The 19,585-nt window shown below is 35.8% G+C and overlaps 2 protein-coding genes across 2 annotated transcripts; both read left to right on the top strand.

Annotated features, from left to right (window-relative positions):
* The first annotated feature begins 4,141 nt into the window (after positions 1 to 4,141).
* rxfp3.3a3 (relaxin family peptide receptor 3.3a3) lies at positions 4,142 to 10,843 on the top strand. The gene is made up of 3 exons (XM_077194037.1): positions 4,142 to 4,221; positions 8,442 to 8,549; positions 9,862 to 10,843. Exons 1-3 carry the CDS (start codon positions 4,142 to 4,144, stop codon positions 10,841 to 10,843), a joined length of 1,170 nt encoding a protein of 389 aa, XP_077050152.1.
* A 2,326-nt stretch (positions 10,844 to 13,169) lies between these two features.
* morf4l1 (mortality factor 4 like 1) lies at positions 13,170 to 19,522 on the top strand. The gene is made up of 12 exons (XM_077248912.1): positions 13,170 to 13,346; positions 14,152 to 14,198; positions 14,905 to 14,972; positions 15,118 to 15,204; positions 15,366 to 15,446; positions 15,592 to 15,617; positions 15,891 to 15,979; positions 16,103 to 16,204; positions 17,883 to 17,971; positions 18,121 to 18,293; positions 18,948 to 19,032; positions 19,113 to 19,522. Exons 1-12 carry the CDS (start codon positions 13,307 to 13,309, stop codon positions 19,195 to 19,197), a joined length of 972 nt encoding a protein of 323 aa, XP_077105027.1. The 5' UTR covers positions 13,170 to 13,306; the 3' UTR covers positions 19,198 to 19,522.
* Positions 19,523 to 19,585: the final 63 nt, after the last annotated feature.

The raw sequence follows: 19,585 nt of genomic DNA, 5'->3' as shown, positions 1-19,585 counted from the left end.
AACAGTATTTTTACATCCTTACGTTAGGCAACGTTCCTCTCGTTACTTTATTTTAATGCAATACATGTTGTTAAATGCGTTTATTCCAAGCGCGCTTTATCTTTTTTATGGGCATGAGCGATGCTCAATTCACATATGAATCACTCTTTTGAGTCGATTCTGTTCAAAGACTTCATCAAACAAGTTAGCAGATGTCTAAATCGGTTCGCGAATCAGTTTGAATGATCTGTTCAGTTTCCTGCACACACTGAATCGTCTGGAAGCGCTTTCAATTTCAAAAACTGTTAGGCTACTGAAAGCAGTTTATTTTTCTGAAAAGATGACACCTTACACGTGAAGATAGCACATCGTTTTATAATTTTACAGTCAAACACAAAATATGCGAAAATCCCCTCTTTTAGCATCAGGTTCTAAAGGGTTAATTTGTATCTTTTAGAAAATAGCAGCGCATTCAGAGACGAGATGTGTCTCTGTGGTCCATGACGCTGTAAAGTTTGTCTTGAGTGTATATTTAATTGTACTCCTCTTAAGGTCTTCAGAAGTCATAACTTCAGGGTCAATGGGGCTCCTGAGAATATTTAATTTCCCTTAAAACCAAAGATTAAGCTAAAAGACACTAGTTTCCAGGGTTCCCAACCAAAATCAAATAGGCATGTTGATTAGTAAGTTTCAGGCATAGTGCAAACATGCAATGTTGGAGAGAGCTAATATTGGTGTAATCTTTGTGAGGTCTCCACAAACACAAAACTTTGTGTTGGGTAATCCAGGCATTTGGAATCACATGTGTCCAAAACACACATGTAGATTCAAAAGACCAAAGAGATGCATATTCATTTAAGCTTGAGACTGTTAAAGTTCAAAACTACAGATACAATTGCACAAAAGCAAAATTCTAGAGAATCTGTGATCAGTTTTGGATGTTTGTAATTGACAATTTGTATACTACTCGATTACGCTCTTTACATCTTGTTTTGTTTTTGTACAGTGTGCAAAAACTATAGTCTCCGAGCGTTGCCTAACATGTTCATATAGGAATTTATGAAAAACATGAACAAATATAGCATAACGAGAATTAAATGACAGTCCTTACAGTTTATGAGCACGTTTAAGACTAAGCAAATCATGTTTCTTTTAAATCATCATCTTTCCGGCATGTCTTGATACCTATTCGTTTATAAAATGTACTTTTTCTTATTCCTACAAAGGTTCAATTTCAATTCATTTCCTAGCAAATATAATATAAAAAATATATAATACATATGTCTGATACAGTGTTTTTAAGAAATAGCTGCCGCAATATTCCAAACAGTTCAACACACAAGGACGGTCAACGGGTCAGGTCAATGACAATTAGTGAAAACACAGCATATGTAAGGTATAGTTTTCCAAATACACCCTAAAAGCAAATACTGTATGTTTGTATTACACTTTTCAAAGGATAATCTAGCTTTAAAGTTAGAATAAAAAGTTAAAACCAAACATATCTTCATACCTGTTGTGTTCTGATACAATGCTCTAACAATACTTTTTGTTTAATAAATACACTTTTCTTATTTCTACAAATAGTCTGATAAATATGGAGTTAATACACAATGAAGCAAGGGAATAATGCTACAAATACATCTGACACACTAAAATACAGTGTAAATACATATCTAAAATACATCATCTAAAATACAGATGATTTTTCTTTTGACAAACCTACAATTCAAATGATCTCACCCCGAGGTGTTTAACATCCAACAGCTGAAGAATTTCTTTATGCAAAAACATCAATAATACAAATAGTTTAAGTTGACATAAAACACCCCCAGATCCTCCCATAAGTTATAGTAAACATTTACACCATGAAAATAGATTCTGTCAGTTTGTCAGAGTACCTGTAACACATTATTGTAATGCAAACACATTTGAGGGCTAACGTTACCTGTCCTTATAAAGGTTAAGGATATCATTTAAGCAGAATCTTTATGCAACAATCACGCGTGTATAATTTACTGCAAAAGTATGCACCGTGTATGGAAAAAAGACATTTAAGACCAAAACCACCTTAAGTTGATGAATAAACACTGTGAGGAGTCCGAAATAGACTTTTGTTTCACTCCATCCCGTCCTTTCTAAATGCATGTTATGCATCTATTACGAACAATTCACTCAGGGCCAGTGTTGGGAAAGTTCACTTTCTACATGAACTAGTTCAAAGTTCAGTTCACAAATTTTCAAATGAACTAGTTCAGTTCATAGTTCATACTTCACAATTTTGAACTAACTTCACGGTTCCAAAAAATGAACTAGTTCATATTTCTTTTTTTCCATATGTTGCTGCGAGCTATTTTTTTTTTTTTTTAATTATTGCCACAACCCATATACAACCACAGACAGCGGTTATTTTATCGGCGGGCAAAGTTTGCACAGAAATGTAAGATTTTTCCCATCCTCACCGACCTTGTCTTAAAACTGATCATACGATACGACGCCTCCTCGCTGCTTTGTCGACTACATGCTGCTTTTTGTGTTGATGACGCATGCGACGGTGCGACACTGGTGGCTTGTGTTGCCAGATTGGGTGTTTTTTTCGCTACATATTAAGGCCTGTTTACGTGTGTTTTATCCGGGTTTTCGCCTGGAAGACTCTATAGAAATCTGGCACCCTATTGAACGAAGTTAAACTGAGAGAGCGTGCGTTCACAGCTATTTTTTACAGTCTATGGTTCACAGACACCAGAATGAACGCGTTCACAATAACGTTCATCAGGCAGTAATACAGTAGGCCTACGTTCAGTTCACGTTCGCCCAAAATATGAACGAGTTCATGAACTATCGTTCAATGAACGTGTTCAGGCAAAACACTGCCCAGGACATATGTTTTGACCTTGTAACGTTAATCAAAATTTTGTTGGAAAATATATGGTGGATTTACTTAACTTTTTATGTCAACAGGTTCTACGTAACTGGGTAATGTCGCATTTAATAAACATTGTTAATTTAAGTAAACTTACGTTTATTACATAAGATTCATTCAATGCCATTTAGTTGAATCAGGTTAACATTCTTAATTTAGTCCAAAACTATTAAGTTCAATTATCCTAAATTAATATCAAACAAAAATTAAAACAATTAATCCAATTGTTTAATTGTTTCGTGTATTTAGTGATTGTGTTCAACAACCTTTACAAATATATCTAATAAGATAACCTTTTACTAATTCTTTACTCAGTAAAGACTCTTATTGTTAGGCATTTGCTAGAAGATGGTTTTGTCACATCCAATGCATGCCCAAAGTAGTTGTTTTTATAATTATTAAAACCACTTTAATTACTGTTAACACGTCTTCATCCCAAGCACATGGTCTACACTTTACCACAATGGTAAAACACTAACATATCAGAAACTCTTTTAAATATAAACATAAAAGAACATTAACAAGTTAAAAAAATGTATCTAGCTGAAAAACACATAAATAACGTTTTATTTCAAATTTACACCCCCTATCCAGCATGATGGGAAGGAGAAATCCTATTCCTAGTTTTCTATTATTTTACCACAACTAAACTAATTATGTAATCTCAACTCCAATGGATTAAGTCAAATGGTTGAAAAGTATTGTGTTGGATTAACTCCATTTACTTAAGTAAATTGAACAAGCATCAAATGGTATTTTCGGTCTACTTAACTGAAACATGTACTTTCAACATAACAATATTGAGTTAAGTCAGTTTAACGCAATGCATTGTATTTAAATGAGAAAGCTATGGTGTTAAATGAAAATTATATTTTAAATAAACTGAACAGTAGCCTATCGTAAAATAATGTTCGACTGAATTCTCTAGGGCGACTTGTTTTTTATGCAGGACATAATTATTTACGACGTCCTGATGACAAACCCCTGTACACACCAGGGGGCGAGCGCCGACCCCAATCGCAGTCCTGATAAACTCTACACAGCCCTGCCTCAGTTATCGCACGCAAGTCGTTTTTCCTAACTGCTGTGTGTTTGGCGGTAACCCTGCTAAACCCATTTCGACGCTACAGACGGTTGCTTCAACGACGTTGGATTGGAAATCGTAAAGAACGCGGACTGCAGGGGTAGGCTACTACAACATCTCATTGATCAGAAGTTGTAGGAAGATTTGGTTGTTACATGGATCTAGAAACTTCTGAAACTTCTGAAAAGCTGACGGAGAACGACTGCCCGTCGAGTTCTGGCGATGTGGGGCACAAGTATCATCCCGGCGTGTGAGGTCGGCACGGTTAATGAGTGCCGATAAAGAGCTACGATAGATTGTATGTTTAAAGATTATTTTAGTGGCCAGATGGTTGACTTGATGCACAGGGTCATCGAGGCTGCGTGTGATATGAATAACGATTGTGAGCGGGATACCAAGCGTGTAACAAATCTCAAAAATGAAATGGTGTTAAAAAACATGGGCGTCACATGTGTCCATTTTCCTTCCGAGTCCCGACCAATTGACCAACCCTCTTATGACATCCATTTCATTTTTGAGATTTGTTACATGCTTGGTATCCTGCTTGGTATCCTGTAAAATGCCTGGATTACCCAACACAAAGTTTTGTGTTTGTGGAGACCTCACAAAGATTACACCAATATTAGCTCTCTCCAACATTGCATGTTTGCACTATGCCTGAAACTTACAAATCAACATGCATTTCCTGTGGTTGTTAAACGCCTCAGGTAGGCTAATTAATGAAATGTAGTTTTGTCTGAAGAAAAAAGGATCGGTCGTACATTTAAAAAAGTCTTCCAAGTGAAGATGATGTGTTCGTCACAAACACATCTAAAGAGTTTTTAATTTAGAGAGATAGACTTCTGCTTTTGCAACACACAATGTATAAATGTTCAAAATCATATAAATGTTAAAAAAAAAACTTCTATTCCATAGTTTGAAGCATCATGGTTTTAGGTCTGTATTGCAGCAGCTATTTCTTAAAAACATTGCATCAGCCATATTTATCATATTTTTACTTTGAACCTTTGTAGACATAAGAAATGCAATTTTTTTAAAAGCATAAGTATGAATGACATTGTGTCAGAACACTGAAAATATGATGAAAAGCTTTTACATTTTTATTATAAATGTAGAATTTATTTCCTTTGAAAAAAGTTCAATACAAATTCTATACAGGCCTATTTGATTTTGGTTGGGAACCCTGGAAACTAGTGTCTTTTAGCTTAATCTTTGGTTTTAAGGGAAATTAAATATTCTCAGGAGCCCCATTGACCCTGAAGTTATGACTTCTGAAGACCTTAAAGGAATAGTTCACCCAAAAATGAAAATTATTTCAGTATTTACTCACCCTCATGTTGTTCCAACCCCGTAAGACCTTCGGAACACGATTTAAGACATTTTTGATGAAATCTGAGAGCTGGATCCCTCCTCCATAGGCTTCAAAAGGATTGAAACTTGCCGGCCTCGAAAAGTTATGAAAGACATCATTAAAATAGTCCAAGTGACTACAGTGGCTCAATCTTAAGTTTATCAAGCGACGAGAATACTTTTTGTGCGCAAAAACTAAAAAAATAACGACTTTATTTAAACTATACATTTCCTTCTCTGTTGGCCTATATATATGCATATATGGCTATATATAGCATTTCCGACATGTGTACAGAGGGAAAATGCTTTAATTTAATGTCAATGACAAGTTTATCCCCCATTTAAAATGCAATAGCCTGTATCTATCAAATATAAATGATATTTAAAAAAATAACCTAGAATAGTTATGGATTAAACTACTTAATTTAGTTATACCACGATTGACAAGATGTGGTTTGAAGCATCCATTTTGTAAAATTAATTTTTCATGAAAATTGACACTGGTTTTACTTTTCTTATGGATGACCCCAGTGACACCGGTGACTCCCATTTATAGATAAACATTATTCAAAGCTATTCATTTAGATTGTATGCCAAATGAAGCGATTTAATCACATCTACTTAATTATGGTTGAAGAATAATGATCTTTGGCCTGATGTGTGTCATTGGTGTTACTGTCTTTTTCTGTCACGTTAAATACAATGTCTCATGTGACCTGACAATAATTTAACAACCATTTAATTATTATGCACTCGAAGTTAAGATGTAAAGGATTGCATCATTACTTGATTTTAACTTTTTTCCCCAAATATTTTCATTGATATAACAAATACATGGTAGCGCAGATGAACTAACATCATTCAAGCATACTTTTAACAAACCGGATTAAGATAAATAAACCATAATCTTCTTATTTGCAGCACTATTATTATTTTCTGCAACTCTGACTACATGTGCAGAGAAAAATATCGGCCTACATGCAGTCTTTAAATAAATGCACAAAAATATAAAAATCATTAAGCTGTCATTTATGTGTACATTCATAAAGTCAAAGGGTGTTCTAATAATGTGTTCTAAGAAAAAGAAATCTGCTCTTTAAAAGGTGTCGGAATTGACGTGTTTGAGGTGTTGGATTTAGATGGGAAACAATATGTTAAACATTGTCAAAGAACTTAAAATACACTATTCTTTAACTTGAAACATAAATTACTTTCACAATCACTATATGTTCACTCTCAGTGTCCACTGATTTAATAGTGTGGACACTAACAGAGTGGACATGACCTAAAATCAGCCACTGTACCGTGTCTGAGCAAAAACAAGCTAGAAGGTTTATCTAGTTAGGATTTGCATGGTCTTTAAAATTGTAATTTTAAATCTATGATTTCTCTTCAAACCTTTTTCTTTTTTCCATGAACATTTAACTTAAGTGAAATTAAAAAAGTGACAGAAGTTTAAGTTTATTATGAAAAATCCACAAAATGCTATTTTCAAATTTTATATGAAATATACTATATTGCCAAATGAATTCAGGTGTTTCAATCACTTCCATGGCCACAGTTGTATAAAATCAAGCACCTAGGCATCCAGACTGCTTCAAAAAACATTTGTGAAAGAATGGGTCGCTCTCAGGAGCTCAGTGAATATAAGCGTGGTACTGTGATAGGTTGCCACCAATGCAATAAGTCCATTTGGTGAAATTTCCTCACTACTAAATATTCCAAGGTCAACTGTTAGTGGTATTATAACAGAGTGCAAGCATTTGGGAACAGCAACTCAGCCACGAAAAATCACAGAGCGGGGTCAGCGCAAATAATATCCTAAATGATTAGCTTTAAGTGAGATTTTGGGCGCAGTTCCATAGGCTTCCACTAGATGAAATTCATTTCCCAATCCCATTAGTTTCCAATGCAGTCATTTTTGACTTCGAGGAGTAGATACAAGTTTTTCTTACGACCATTTAACACAAGAATTGGGAGATATGAACTCGCAATTGCGAGGAAAAAAAGTCAAAATTGTATATCTGTTATATGTAAATGTTATAGCAGGGGAGGAGGACTGTGTGCATAAAATAAAAGCTGGAGCACAGACACTAAAATTACTGACACTCACTGCTGCCTGGACCTGGAGTATTCGACTGTAAAATGTCGGCCCTTCTATCTACCTAGAGAGCACTCGGCTGTCATTGTCTCATCAATCTGATGCACTTTGAGAGCTCAAAATTAAGAGCTTCAGCCAGCTTCAACCCATGAACTTAACTGTGGACATTAAACAAAGAAAAGGCATTGATTTGTACCTGGACATTAAAGAGGGCTCAAACATCTTTTTAGTTATGATATAGTCTCAGTCTATTACATTATCACTGGTGTTTTAGGATGCCAAACAATTATTATAATAATGTAATAATGATTTATATAATTATTCATATGACGTAAAATCCGTATAGCCTATATACTGTATAAATGAAAATTAATATTTCAAAAGTATACATTAGACTATAGTAATAGGAAAATTACAATACTTTTGTCCTAATTTCTTCACTTGCAAGAAATAAACCCTTGAGCTTTTATTTTGGAGAAAACACCAGATCACCATGCTGATCGCGTGAGCAAAGTGCGCACTTTTCTTTAAATCACGCAGCACAAACGACAATTCCAGAGATATAAACATATCAACATATAAACAAACATATCGTGTTTATAACCAATTAAAGTTTTGTGCTGTTTTATAAAGGCACAAAGCCATATCACGGTTTCGATTTTAGTTTGTTGGCAAAATATAACGGTAGAGACCTTAACTGTTAGGCTTTACGTTTTACATCTCATATGTGTTGGGAAAAGGGAGAAGAGAGAGATAGGCGAAAGGCGGATTCGAACCTGGGTCGAAAAGCTACCAAAAGCTTTCAAAAGCTACTTTTATGCACCTTAAGCCCTACGACCTATACCACTGTAGCGATTTAGGGATGGGCGTCCTTTTGCTAAAAAGACAGGCACTTAGTGCAGAAATACGCTCCGTTATCGGAAATGTAAATAAATACGTTTTTTTTCCTTCCCCATAATGGCCCATAATGCCCATAGGGTGATCCGTGCTTGACCGCACATCAGTACTGTGAAGCCAGCTGTTAAAGTGATCCGAGTGTGGACTGAGGGTGCATCTGAACAACTTCAGGACTGCTTTGAATGCACTGACTGGTCCATATTTGAGGATGATAACATGGACACCTACATCTCCTCTGTGCTGTTTTATATAAAAAATTGTATAGATACTATTAACACCACAAAAATAATCCGTATCTTTCCAAACAACAAGCCATGGATGGATAAAGATGTTTGACTCCTGCTTAGGGCCCACAACATGGCTTTCAGGTCCGGTGACTCACAACAGTACAACTCATCGACCAACAACAGCACTATCTTACCTGGAGAGCTCAATCACTTCTTCAGCCGCCATGAGGTGGTGGAGGCAGAGACTGCTAGGACACCAGCTCCGGCTACCAACAACCAGGCACATGTTCTGCAGACTCCTGAGGTACTACATGCACTCCGTAATATCAACATACGTAAACCAGCGGGTCCTTCAAGACTGTGCCAGGGAGCTGGCTGGGGTCTTCACAAACTACTTCAACATATCTCTGTCTCAGTGCTCTGCCTAAAAACCTCCATAATTGTGCCACTACCCAAACAGACTGTAATAACAGTCTACCATGAAATCAACCAGCTAACTGGGATTGTGCAATAAATTGTAATTTTTTTATGTTTACAGAATATGCTGGCCGTGTACCTGCTGATAGTGTGAGTGTTGGATGTGTGCATGGAAATGAAATGTACAAGTGTTATTGATATAGTTTTATTTTTCTATTTAAAAAAAAAACTTATTTATTGTTTGAGATACGTCCTCACTTGGTGCAAATTGCATTTCGTTGTACTCTCTTACAATGACAATAAAAGGAATCTAATCTAATCTATATTTTAATATATATATATATATATATATATATATATATATATATATATATATTATGCTGTAGATACGGGGCTAAAACATTACTATGTCCCCTATGAACTGCATGTGAATATTATGTAGACCTATTGTTTACATAATACATGCTTTCGGACTAATCATCCCAGGTTTCATATGTAGCCTACGTTTAATGGCTTGCAAGTTGCAACCAAACGTCGGTTTCTATAAAAATGAATAACTTTTGGCATTCGCGATTCCCGCGTTACCAGGGGGTCAGACCCCAATCATTCCCACCCTGTGTGACTGAGCCTCTGTCATAGGCTACATGTCTCTAGCCAATCTTTGCCCCGCATGGGCGGGTAATACTAATGCACGTGTAGGCTACATCTGTATATATAGTAGAAACTCACGGTTGGTGAGCAAACCGCTGAGAGAACCTCTTCAACACAACTGAAGTAGTACTGAACACTGGCTGAGCGCAGCATCCATTGGATGCTTGGCTATGGGTGACCCTTTCAACAGCAGCAGCAGGGTGATTAACCGAACCCTTCAGGGTCATGTCGTATTTGGAAACCTGGAGGACATTGACGTGACTGCGGACAGGAGCCCGGTCTTGAGGATCATGATCTCCGTGGTGTACATTCTCGTGTGCGCAATAGGCTTAGTTGGGAATTCGCTCGTCCTTCTCATCATGAGGATGAAACACTGCAAACAGAGGACCACCATTAATGTGTTCATCATTAACTTAGCTGTCACAGACATCCAGTTCGTTCTGACATTACCGTTTTGGGCGGTGGATACCGCTCTGGATTTTAGCTGGCCGTTTGGAGACGCCATGTGCAAGATAATACTATCCGTCACTGTGATGAACATGTACGCCAGCGTCTTCTTCCTCACTGCTATGAGCATCACTCGATACTACTCCGTTTCTTCAGCCACCAAGAACAGTGTCCGTCCACCAGCATCATGTTCTGTCAAATGGGTTTGCGCGTTTTTGTGGGTCGTTGCTACACTCGCCACCGCGCCAACATCCATTTTCTCCACTGTGACAAACGTGGCTGGAGAGAAGCTCTGTTTACTAAAGTTTCCCGCCGGACACTACTGGCTAGCATTTTATCATTTACAAAAAATTATGATTGCTTTTATTCTTCCCATGTTGATCATTTCCGTGTCCTATTTGTTGCTTCTGAGATTTGTGAGAAAACGAAATCTGAATAACACTCATTCAAATCGCAAGATTCATGTTACCAAATCTATCACAGTTGTGGTTCTTTCATTCTTTCTTTGCTGGATGCCGAACCACGCAATTACATTTTGGGGTGTGCTGGTCAAGCTGAACGTGATTCACTGGGATGAGGCTTATTATATTGTCCATACTTATGTATTCCCCGTTACTGTTTGTTTAGCTCATACTAATAGTTCCTTAAATCCTTTTATATATTGTCTTACGACAAGGGCATTGAGAAAGAAACTGAAAAATTGTCTGTCAAATATTGCCCCTTGGTTTTTAAAAAGATCTCTTCAGAAATCTAGGAGGCCTGTGTAAAACCGAGATGCGGCACAAATGCATGGAAATTAAAACTGCATATCGACTAATTTATGCTGAAGCAATGTTTAATTTTTAATGTTTAATTGACACAATTATAGTAAAATCATTATCATAAAACGATTCAATATTAACCTATTATTATTATTACCAATAATATATTATTATTAAGTGTAGTTGAACATAATATTTATTGTTGGGTGCTATTTAGAGACCACACTGAATGTATTGCAATAAAAACAATATTGATTAAGCTGAAAAGTGAATAATGGTTTAAGAAATGTTCAAACTGATGATTGATATCTGTAATTTAAACAATGTCACACTTTGTTAAACTGAGAAGTTCAAAAATGCATGCATGATTAAATATGACGATTAAAACAACAACAGTCTGTCTTTACAAATATTATATAATATAAATTGTAAAATATAAGCAAAACATCAGCAACCCTGACCCTGTTGTGAGTAAGGATGATATAATATGAATATATCATTATTGATGTAAACAGTACACTTCTGACCACAATTTCAATTTCCGTACTGATTATAAATTACATGACGAAAATTGTAGTAAGTAATCTAGATTATAGGCTACTCATTTCAGGTGATGTATTCTGAATACTTTCTGATTACTTTTAAATTACTTTTGACCCAACTCATTTATGTCTTAGATTTGAACAAGATTATTGTGTACCATATACTTGTATAAATATATGGTACCATTCACTATCATTATAAAGCTGGAAGAGCCAAGATATTTATATAACTCCGATTGTGTTTGGCTGAAATAAGAAAGTCATATACCTAGGATGGCTTAATGGGGGGTTAATTATGGTATAATGTTTGGGTGAACTAATCCTTTAAGACCACACTGTTGGTAAAATCACACATTACATTACGCCAGGATTTCCTTAAATTATTTCTAAAAAAATCTGCAGGTGGATTGAGTTGTTGAAAAGAAAATGATTAATTAAATCATATACAATGTCAGAATAAAATGCATAAATTATTTGAAAATAAAAACAATCAACATAAACAATTAAACACTAAACATATTCATATTTTATTTGTTCACCTGCATGTCAATGGGACCATTATCCGACATCAGAGAACTGTGAATATACATGTTATTAACTATTAACCCTTAATGCACACATAGAGGTCTCTACAGTGGTCAGCTATTCTAATAGCATTTTCTTATATTCATGGGTTTTGATGGCATAGTTGCACATCAACCTATACAGTGGACAATGCATCATCCTATACATTGCCATTCTACAAACCAAGATGGTCGAGAGCCAGTCAGAAATGCCTCCGGAATGTCCATTTATTCCTTTTATCATAAGAGTCTCTTGCAGGTTAAAAAAGGTTGTAGCATAAATCAAGTAATATCTGAGTCATATCATTGTTCATTTCTCCATTTACTGATTTTAGATTGGGACAGAATTCTGATTAATCATTAAATTGGACATCATACATAACCTGCTATATTTCAGCTACAATTCAAACTAGTACTGTGACTGTTGTTCTTGATAATATATTTCATCTGCAGTAACTTTTTTGGCTGTAAATAAATGTATTTGTGTTATTACAATGTAATTTGCGGTTACATCAAAAAAGTAATGGGATTCATTTTATTAATTGGATTGTTAAATACACACAATATTGCTGTGTTATTACTGTATTATGTTTAATACAGTATCTCCTCAGTTAAAACCAAAAATGCACTGTCCACTCAAATTGACATCTGAAAATCTATCTGGAAAATTTTTGTAAAAAAAATAAAACAATAAAAGTTCAATTCTTGTTTTTCATGCCCTAAGAGCAATAAAAACATAAGAAGAAAAAAATCCTTACTGAGGTTTTCATAATTTTTTCATGAAATGGGTTAAATTACTTAAAAATGTACTTAAAATATCAGGGGTTTCCAAGTATAAAATTTAGGTCAAATGGGTTTGTCTGACAAAAAGTTTGGGAATCCCTGCATTACATGGACAAACAATAACAAACAATCAGAAATGTTTAGTAACTGTTTAGTAACAAAATTATTAATCTCATACATAGTGTAATTGAGAGATGCCTTTGAGACACTCATGCCCGTCTTTTACAGCGTCATATAAACACAATTCTAATAAAAATATCAATAATCTAGTACTTTATTACAACTGTAAGCATTTCTTTTTTGCATTGCAAAATTTCAATATAAGTTATAGAAAAGACATCTTAATATAAAAAATAATAATAATAATACTGTTTTAATACAGCGAACAAAATGAGATGCAAGAATGCGAGCTGCCAATAAAAAAGAAAAAGAAGAAATTGTGATGCTCTAGTCACCTGACAGGGGCGCCAAAAAAGTGCGTCATAGAAACGCAGCGCGACGACTTCACCCTGTGTGAATTAAATCGGAGCTGGCAATGCCTGGATTTGATTTTCCAGCTATTTTTATTGTTTAATCTGTGAATGGCGCCTAAACAGGACCCTAAACCTAAATTTCAAGAAGGTAAGATACCCTATAGGATAGCGTTGTATCCTCTAATGGAGTCACCAGTTGTTCGGTGTATCCTCTCATTCAGCCGTGCAAAGGAAGCGGCCGCTGCCACTGCACAATGGCGCGTGTGCACAGCGAGATGTGTATGGAAAAGCATTTTTTTTTTAGCTGAGCTCTTCTAATGGCCTATTTTAAAATGTGCAGAATTGTTTATAAGCCATCAAGTGCATACATAATTGCACGTTAATGCTTTCCGTTTTGTGTAACACCCTCTATACATGCACGCGCCCCGCGTTTCAGTAACAAAACATTAGCTGTTGTCTATGTAGCCCATTAGCTTTCAGCAGGCCTTGTTTACAGGAAGCTCCAGTTATAGTATTGAAGTCCTCCTGGCGGGAATTATTATTTATCGTTATTCTTAACATAATGTTTGTAGTGTTGTTGAATCGTTTCGACTTAATTTTATTAATTGAATTAAATTAATTAGGTTTTAAGTACCGGCACATTTGTTTTGATGAGCTGAATCAGGCTGTAATGCTCACTGCTCCGAGTATGGGTTACCATCACTGATCGGGTTACCATACTTGGCCGTCACGTCAATTATTAAACTAAAATTGAAAATATTGCAATAAACGCATATATACTTTTTAAATGTATCATGTGTGTTGTGACTTGTTCTTAATGCATTTATCAAAATATACATACCGTAGTAAAGAATTGCTCCTGTGCTCATACACGTTTTAATTAAATGCTTCTCTTTTATTTGTTAGCCTACCAGTGGACGCCATTACACGTTAATGTTTCTGATGTATTTCAGGTGAACGAGTGCTGTGCTTTCATGGGCCATTGCTATACGAAGCTAAGGTATGTTTGAATCATTCATGCCATTATGCATCCTTCAAAAGCCTTATTGATATTATTTTCCTTTTTTTTAGTGTAAATGTTGTCCAAGTGTTTGATGTAGTGGTTTTGTAGATCAGGGTTATGCTTTTGATAGTTGTATACATTCAGTGAAAGCACTTAAAAATGGACACAGTAGCCATTTAACAATTATTTTAAAATGTCAGGGCTTAAAGCGATAGTTCACCTAGAAGTGAATATGTTGCCATCATTTACTCACCCTGAAGTTGTTCCAAACCTGTAAGAGTTTCTTTGTTCTGTTGAACACAAAAGAAGGTATTTTGAAGGATGTTGGTAAACAGACAGATGACGGCACCCATTGACTTCCATATCATTTATTTCCTACTATGGAAGTCAATGTGTGCCGTCAACTTTTTGATTACCAGCATTCTTTAAAATATCACCTTTTGTGTTCAACAGAAGAAAGAAACTCATGCAAGTTTGGAACAACTTGAGGGTCAGTAAGTAATGACAAAATATTATTTTTAAGATGTTTTGTTATCCTGGTGTGTTTTCTCATGAGGAATCCCTTTTCCCTGGTTGTGTTGTTTGAATGTAATTTTAATGTTACAAATTATTTCAAATGTGTTAGTTATCAAATACCTCTTGAAATGTTTTCCTCTGAAAGATCATTTGGAAGTATAAACATATTTTATCTCTCTCTTCACAGTGTGTAAAAATCAATATCAAGGACAAACAAGTGAAATACTTTATTCATTACAGTGGATGGAATAAGAAGTAAGTTTGAGTATTACAAAATTCAGTGCTTGTTAGGACACCTTTAACATCCCTATGTTTTTGTAATTTCCACCAATGACCATGCTATTTTTTTTAAACTGTTTGGTCAGTTAATTCTAAAAATGTGTGTTTAATGTGTTTCTAGTTGGGACGAATGGGTTCCTGAAAGCCGTGTGCTCAAATATGTGGACAGTAACCTGCAAAAACAGAAAGAGCTTCAGAAGGCAAACCAGTGAGTAATTAAGTTTGGAAACAAGTGTCTGCTAACATAGACATATCTTTCAAAGAAATTAATTTAAAGCCAATTTAATGCACATAACACGTCCATATCCTTTTTTTCATTGTTTATACAATCTGCACGAAAGATTTATTGCAGAACATACTGTTTTCCAGAGACCATTATGTTGAGGGAAGGATGAGGGGTGTCGCACCGAGCAAGAAAATCGCTGCTGTGCAGCAAAAAAATGTAGATGTGTGAGTATTACTTTGCTTGAGGCAAGAAGCAAAGTGCATTTATGGGCACTTCAACAGTTCATCTAGAATTTTTAAAATGATCTATCAGAACTGCAAACTTATGCTTACTGGTGCATATCTAACCATGGGCTTTCTATTTCACTAGAAAAACAAAGAAGAACAAGCAAAAGAGTAAGTTCCATTTCCCTATGCATATACGGATGTATTTTGACCTGTCGAAGCTGTTTCATTGTGTTAATGTAATTAAAAAGCCATTGAAAGAGTTTCTCAGATGGCTTACAAATCTGTCACGCTGTTCTCCCATTAGTATTTGTAAGAAGTGTAATAGTTGCAGATGCAATACTATTCAGGAAATTATCAAATGTATGGCCATTAATTATTTATTGTTACTGATAAACAAAAAAATAAAGATAAAAAAAAACCTCTACCTTGTTAACTTCTCAGCGCCAGGGTCTGGAGAGGGCACTAGCACTGGGGACATGCCTCACCCCCCACGCAAGAAGAGGGCACGTGTTGACCCAACTGTGGAGAGTGTATGTCAGTTCAAAGTCTGTTTAAAACAAATAGGCCAATGTTAAAGAGTCTCTTTGAACTGGTGTTTTTACATAAGTAAAGAGTAAGGCTGTTTTTGACACCCAAACTGGTTTTGTGTGCAGGAGGAGACTTTCATTAACAGAGTAGAAGTAAAGGTAAAAATTCCTGAAGAGTTAAAACCGTGGCTGGTAGATGACTGGGACCTGATCACTAGACAGAAGCAGGTAACTACAAATGTCATCCCATGCTCACCCTAATCCTCCTGCAGTGCTCTTCAATCATTCAGGTACATTGCATAATGATTATAGGTGCAGTAAGCAATTTATGAGAAACAGTGTTGAAATTAGCCCAAACAAATCCCTGCACGAACGGACATGCAATGAAAGAGTGGAGGTTTCTTTATCATAGCTGAAGCGAAAAAAAATGGGGTTGAACGAATTCAGATTTTTTTTAAAGTCGACATTTATGATTTAAGTCGAGTCGACATCGACTAGTTGCTGATGATCTCATTAATGAACAAATAAGCCTGAACCTCGAGCTGAGACTCGAACACGGGTTGCCTTGTGCACAGCAATGGCATTTAACACAGCGCTTCCCACAAGGCTTTTGCTCCTACATAACAGCTTAATTTGTATCAGTTCTTTTGGGTTGTTATATTTCTCACAGATTTCTGCTCGTTCTAAATCAGATACAGATATAGTAGCACAGTAAAGATTACATTTATATGAATGCATTAGTGTGAGAGTGATTGAATGTGAATTAATTCTACCTGGGATAGTCTCTCGACATAGTGAAGCTGTAGGTTTTAGTTACTGAGGAATATATGCTAGAACTTTGTAGTTTCTAAACTATTTTATTGATGAATCACAGAACAGTATTGACTACATTTCTGCGCTACTGAATGTATCTGTGCGCGTGTGATCTTCACGTGATGTGCGAGCTTCTATCTGTATGTGTCTGTGTTACAATGCAGCAGTGCATTAGTTTAGAACGGCGATAAACTTGCGTGTACAATAAGATGTTTAAAACGTGCATTCACCGTATCATTTTTGAGCATCTAGACGGTATAATCAAACATTTCTTGTGGAGCGCTCTCAGACTAAGCATTTATTTGTCATTTTTACTTTTGGAAACAAACTGTAAAAGTGGACTTAAAAGAATTTGGCAATTAAATCTTGTTGCGCGCCCTCTATTGGCCATGATGAGTGACTAGTTGCCGTCAAGCTTAAAGCGTCATCACAGAACATTAAAATCGACTAGTCTGTGCAACCCCTAGTACTCAAGAGTAAATACAAGCAGGAGTTACTTGTTAGTTGGCAGCAACACACCAGCTCAAAACAAACAATGACAGTCAAAACTGTCCTGTTGCTATAGCTAACATTACAACAGCAGCATATCTTGGTTCTGTGAAAATTAGCAAAACATATATATGGAGCAGAAACACAACCTCGATGTCCATTTTCAGACCTCCCTGCTTCGGTCTATAGCGCTGCAAAGCTTTTCTAATATTAATGTGACTCCTAAAGCTCATGCCTGATCATGACCCTTCTTTTTCCAGTGATATTCCTCTGTACTTTTCTCGTTTGTAATGTATCTCAGCTATTTATTTTTCCACAGTCTTTCTTCAACTCTCTATCTTGGCTACAAGTGTGTTGTGGTGTTCGGTCCGATCCACTTTCAACAGCGTTTCTCAGAAATTGCTTGCTGCACCTTTAAACTACAGAATGCTGTCTAGAGCAGCAACTAAACAAAGAAGAGGAAAAATATAGTTAGGTATTTGAAGTTTTACCAACGGCACATTTGCTGGATTTTGCCTTGATATCTGCTCAAAATAGGTCATAAAATGAAAGATAATATGCACTGTGATAATATTTATGTGGTTTTTATTTATTTTTTGTTTAGCTTTTTCACTTGCCTGCAAAAAAGAATGTGGATGCTGTCCTGGAGGACTATGCAAATTACAAGAAATCAAGAGGAAACTGTGATAACAAGTAAGACAACTTATCCATTTTATTGAAAGCGTTGTTGTAATATGAATTTGTTGTGCAAATCATCCAGTTCATTAAATTCACCCTGTTGTAGAAATTCATAAAAACAGGATGTAGAGAGAGATACTCATACACACTTGATGTTTACTCAGGGAATTTGCCGTGAATGAGGTGGTTGCTGGAATCCGTGAGTACTTCAATGTCATGTTGGGCACTCAGCTCCTCTACAAGTTTGAGAGGCCGCAGTATGCAGAGATCCTAGCAAACCATCCAGATACGTCCATGTCTCAGATTTACGGGGCGCCGCACCTGCTGAGGCTTTTTGGTATGAACTTAAGTCACCATGAAATCAAAATTGACAATTCTTATTTTTTTATGGAAAATTGCAGTATTTATTAATTTTGTTTTTAAATTCATGTGCCCTCGTAATCTTTAATCAAAATAACTTCCTCTTGCAACAACATCTCTTCTCTGATGATGTCATGAGGGCGGGAAAACCTGTCACTCACATGAGATCACAGCTATGGCAAACCACACCCATCCAATCAATTCCAAGTAGACAAAATCAAGTCCCACTCTACTTTTTTATTGGTCGGGAAGCCGTTTTCACTTATTTTTACTGTATGTCACAATATGGAAAAAAAGACTATTGCAACTTCCATTTCATGCCAACTTTAAATGCTAATTGTGTTTTGAAACCTAATTGTACCATTTAAAAGCAAATTAACCTGTTGAATATGAGCTTTGAAAGCTATTAATCCATGGCCATGCTCATAAATTCATCCTCAAAGGTTAATGTAATCATGGAAATACAGCAAAGAACATGTAATTGAGTTCTCAAAGAGCCATATCACAGAGAAATGTTTTAATTACATTATTGGTAATGGCATATTTATTCTTCCCAGTATTTTTTTTTTTTTTTTTTTAAACATTTAATTGTAGCATTTGTTGATATGGCCTCTTTTGTGTCCTTTGACAGTGAGAATTGGAGCAATGCTGGCCTACACACCTCTGGATGAGAAGAGTCTAGCCCTGCTTCTCACCTACCTGCAAGATTTTTTAAAGTAAGTAGAAATTGATTTTAATATTTTTTACTTGCAGGCAGTAACTGACTCAAACGTGAAACATTTTATGCTTGCTTTAGGTATTTGGTGAAGAATTCGTCGTGTCTGTTCTGTGCAAGTGATTATGAGGTTGCACCTCCGGAATATCATCGCAAAGCTGTCTGAGGGCAAAGCCAGCGAGGATGTTTGGTGCTACGTTCTGATCATCATTTTATTTTCATTATTTAAAATCCATTCATCAATCTTGTGGAAGATTTTAGTGCTCACAACATCAGTCGATATTGGTACAGGACTCTAAGGATAATGTCTGGTATTCCAGATATGGAATTAAATTAAATCTCTTTAAAAAGCTGCTGGTAATTGTTCTAATTTTATAGATCCATATTTTTGGTTTATGTAATATTGATAAACAGAACCTGGTCATGTATAGTTGAAATGCTGCATTTTTTTTTTTTTTAAACATGTCAGTCAATAAATTGTCCTTCCCACACTGTGGCTCAGTTTCATTATTCAACTTCAGATAAACTCTCGCCAATTTTCATAGAAGAGTTAA

The sequence above is a fragment of the Siphateles boraxobius genome, unplaced genomic scaffold (genome assembly GCF_051911475.1).
Source record: "Siphateles boraxobius isolate OS27281-9 unplaced genomic scaffold, OSU_SipBor_1 31, whole genome shotgun sequence".
NCBI lineage: Eukaryota > Metazoa > Chordata > Actinopteri > Cypriniformes > Leuciscidae > Siphateles > Siphateles boraxobius.
Note: the sequence above shows the minus strand (reverse complement) of the source record. Positions and strands in the feature narration are given on the sequence as shown.

Coding starts and splice junctions, on each gene's coding strand:
- morf4l1 (XM_077248912.1), top strand. CDS start 13,307: ATGGCGCCTAAACAGGACCCTAAACCTAAATTTCAAGAAG. Junction 15,980..16,102: donor TTGACCCAACTGTGGAGAGT/GTATGTCAGTTC, acceptor TTTTGTGTGCAG/GAGGAGACTTTCATTAACAG. Junction 17,972..18,120: donor AGAGGAAACTGTGATAACAA/GTAAGACAACTT, acceptor ATGTTTACTCAG/GGAATTTGCCGTGAATGAGG.
- rxfp3.3a3 (XM_077194037.1), top strand. CDS start 4,142: ATGGATCTAGAAACTTCTGAAACTTCTGAAAAGCTGACGGAGAACGAC. Junction 4,222..8,441: donor TCTGGCGATGTGGGGCACAA/GTATCATCCCGG, acceptor ACCGCACATCAG/TACTGTGAAGCCAGCTGTTA. Junction 8,550..9,861: donor TCCATATTTGAGGATGATAA/CATGGACACCTA, acceptor GGGTCATGTCGT/ATTTGGAAACCTGGAGGACA.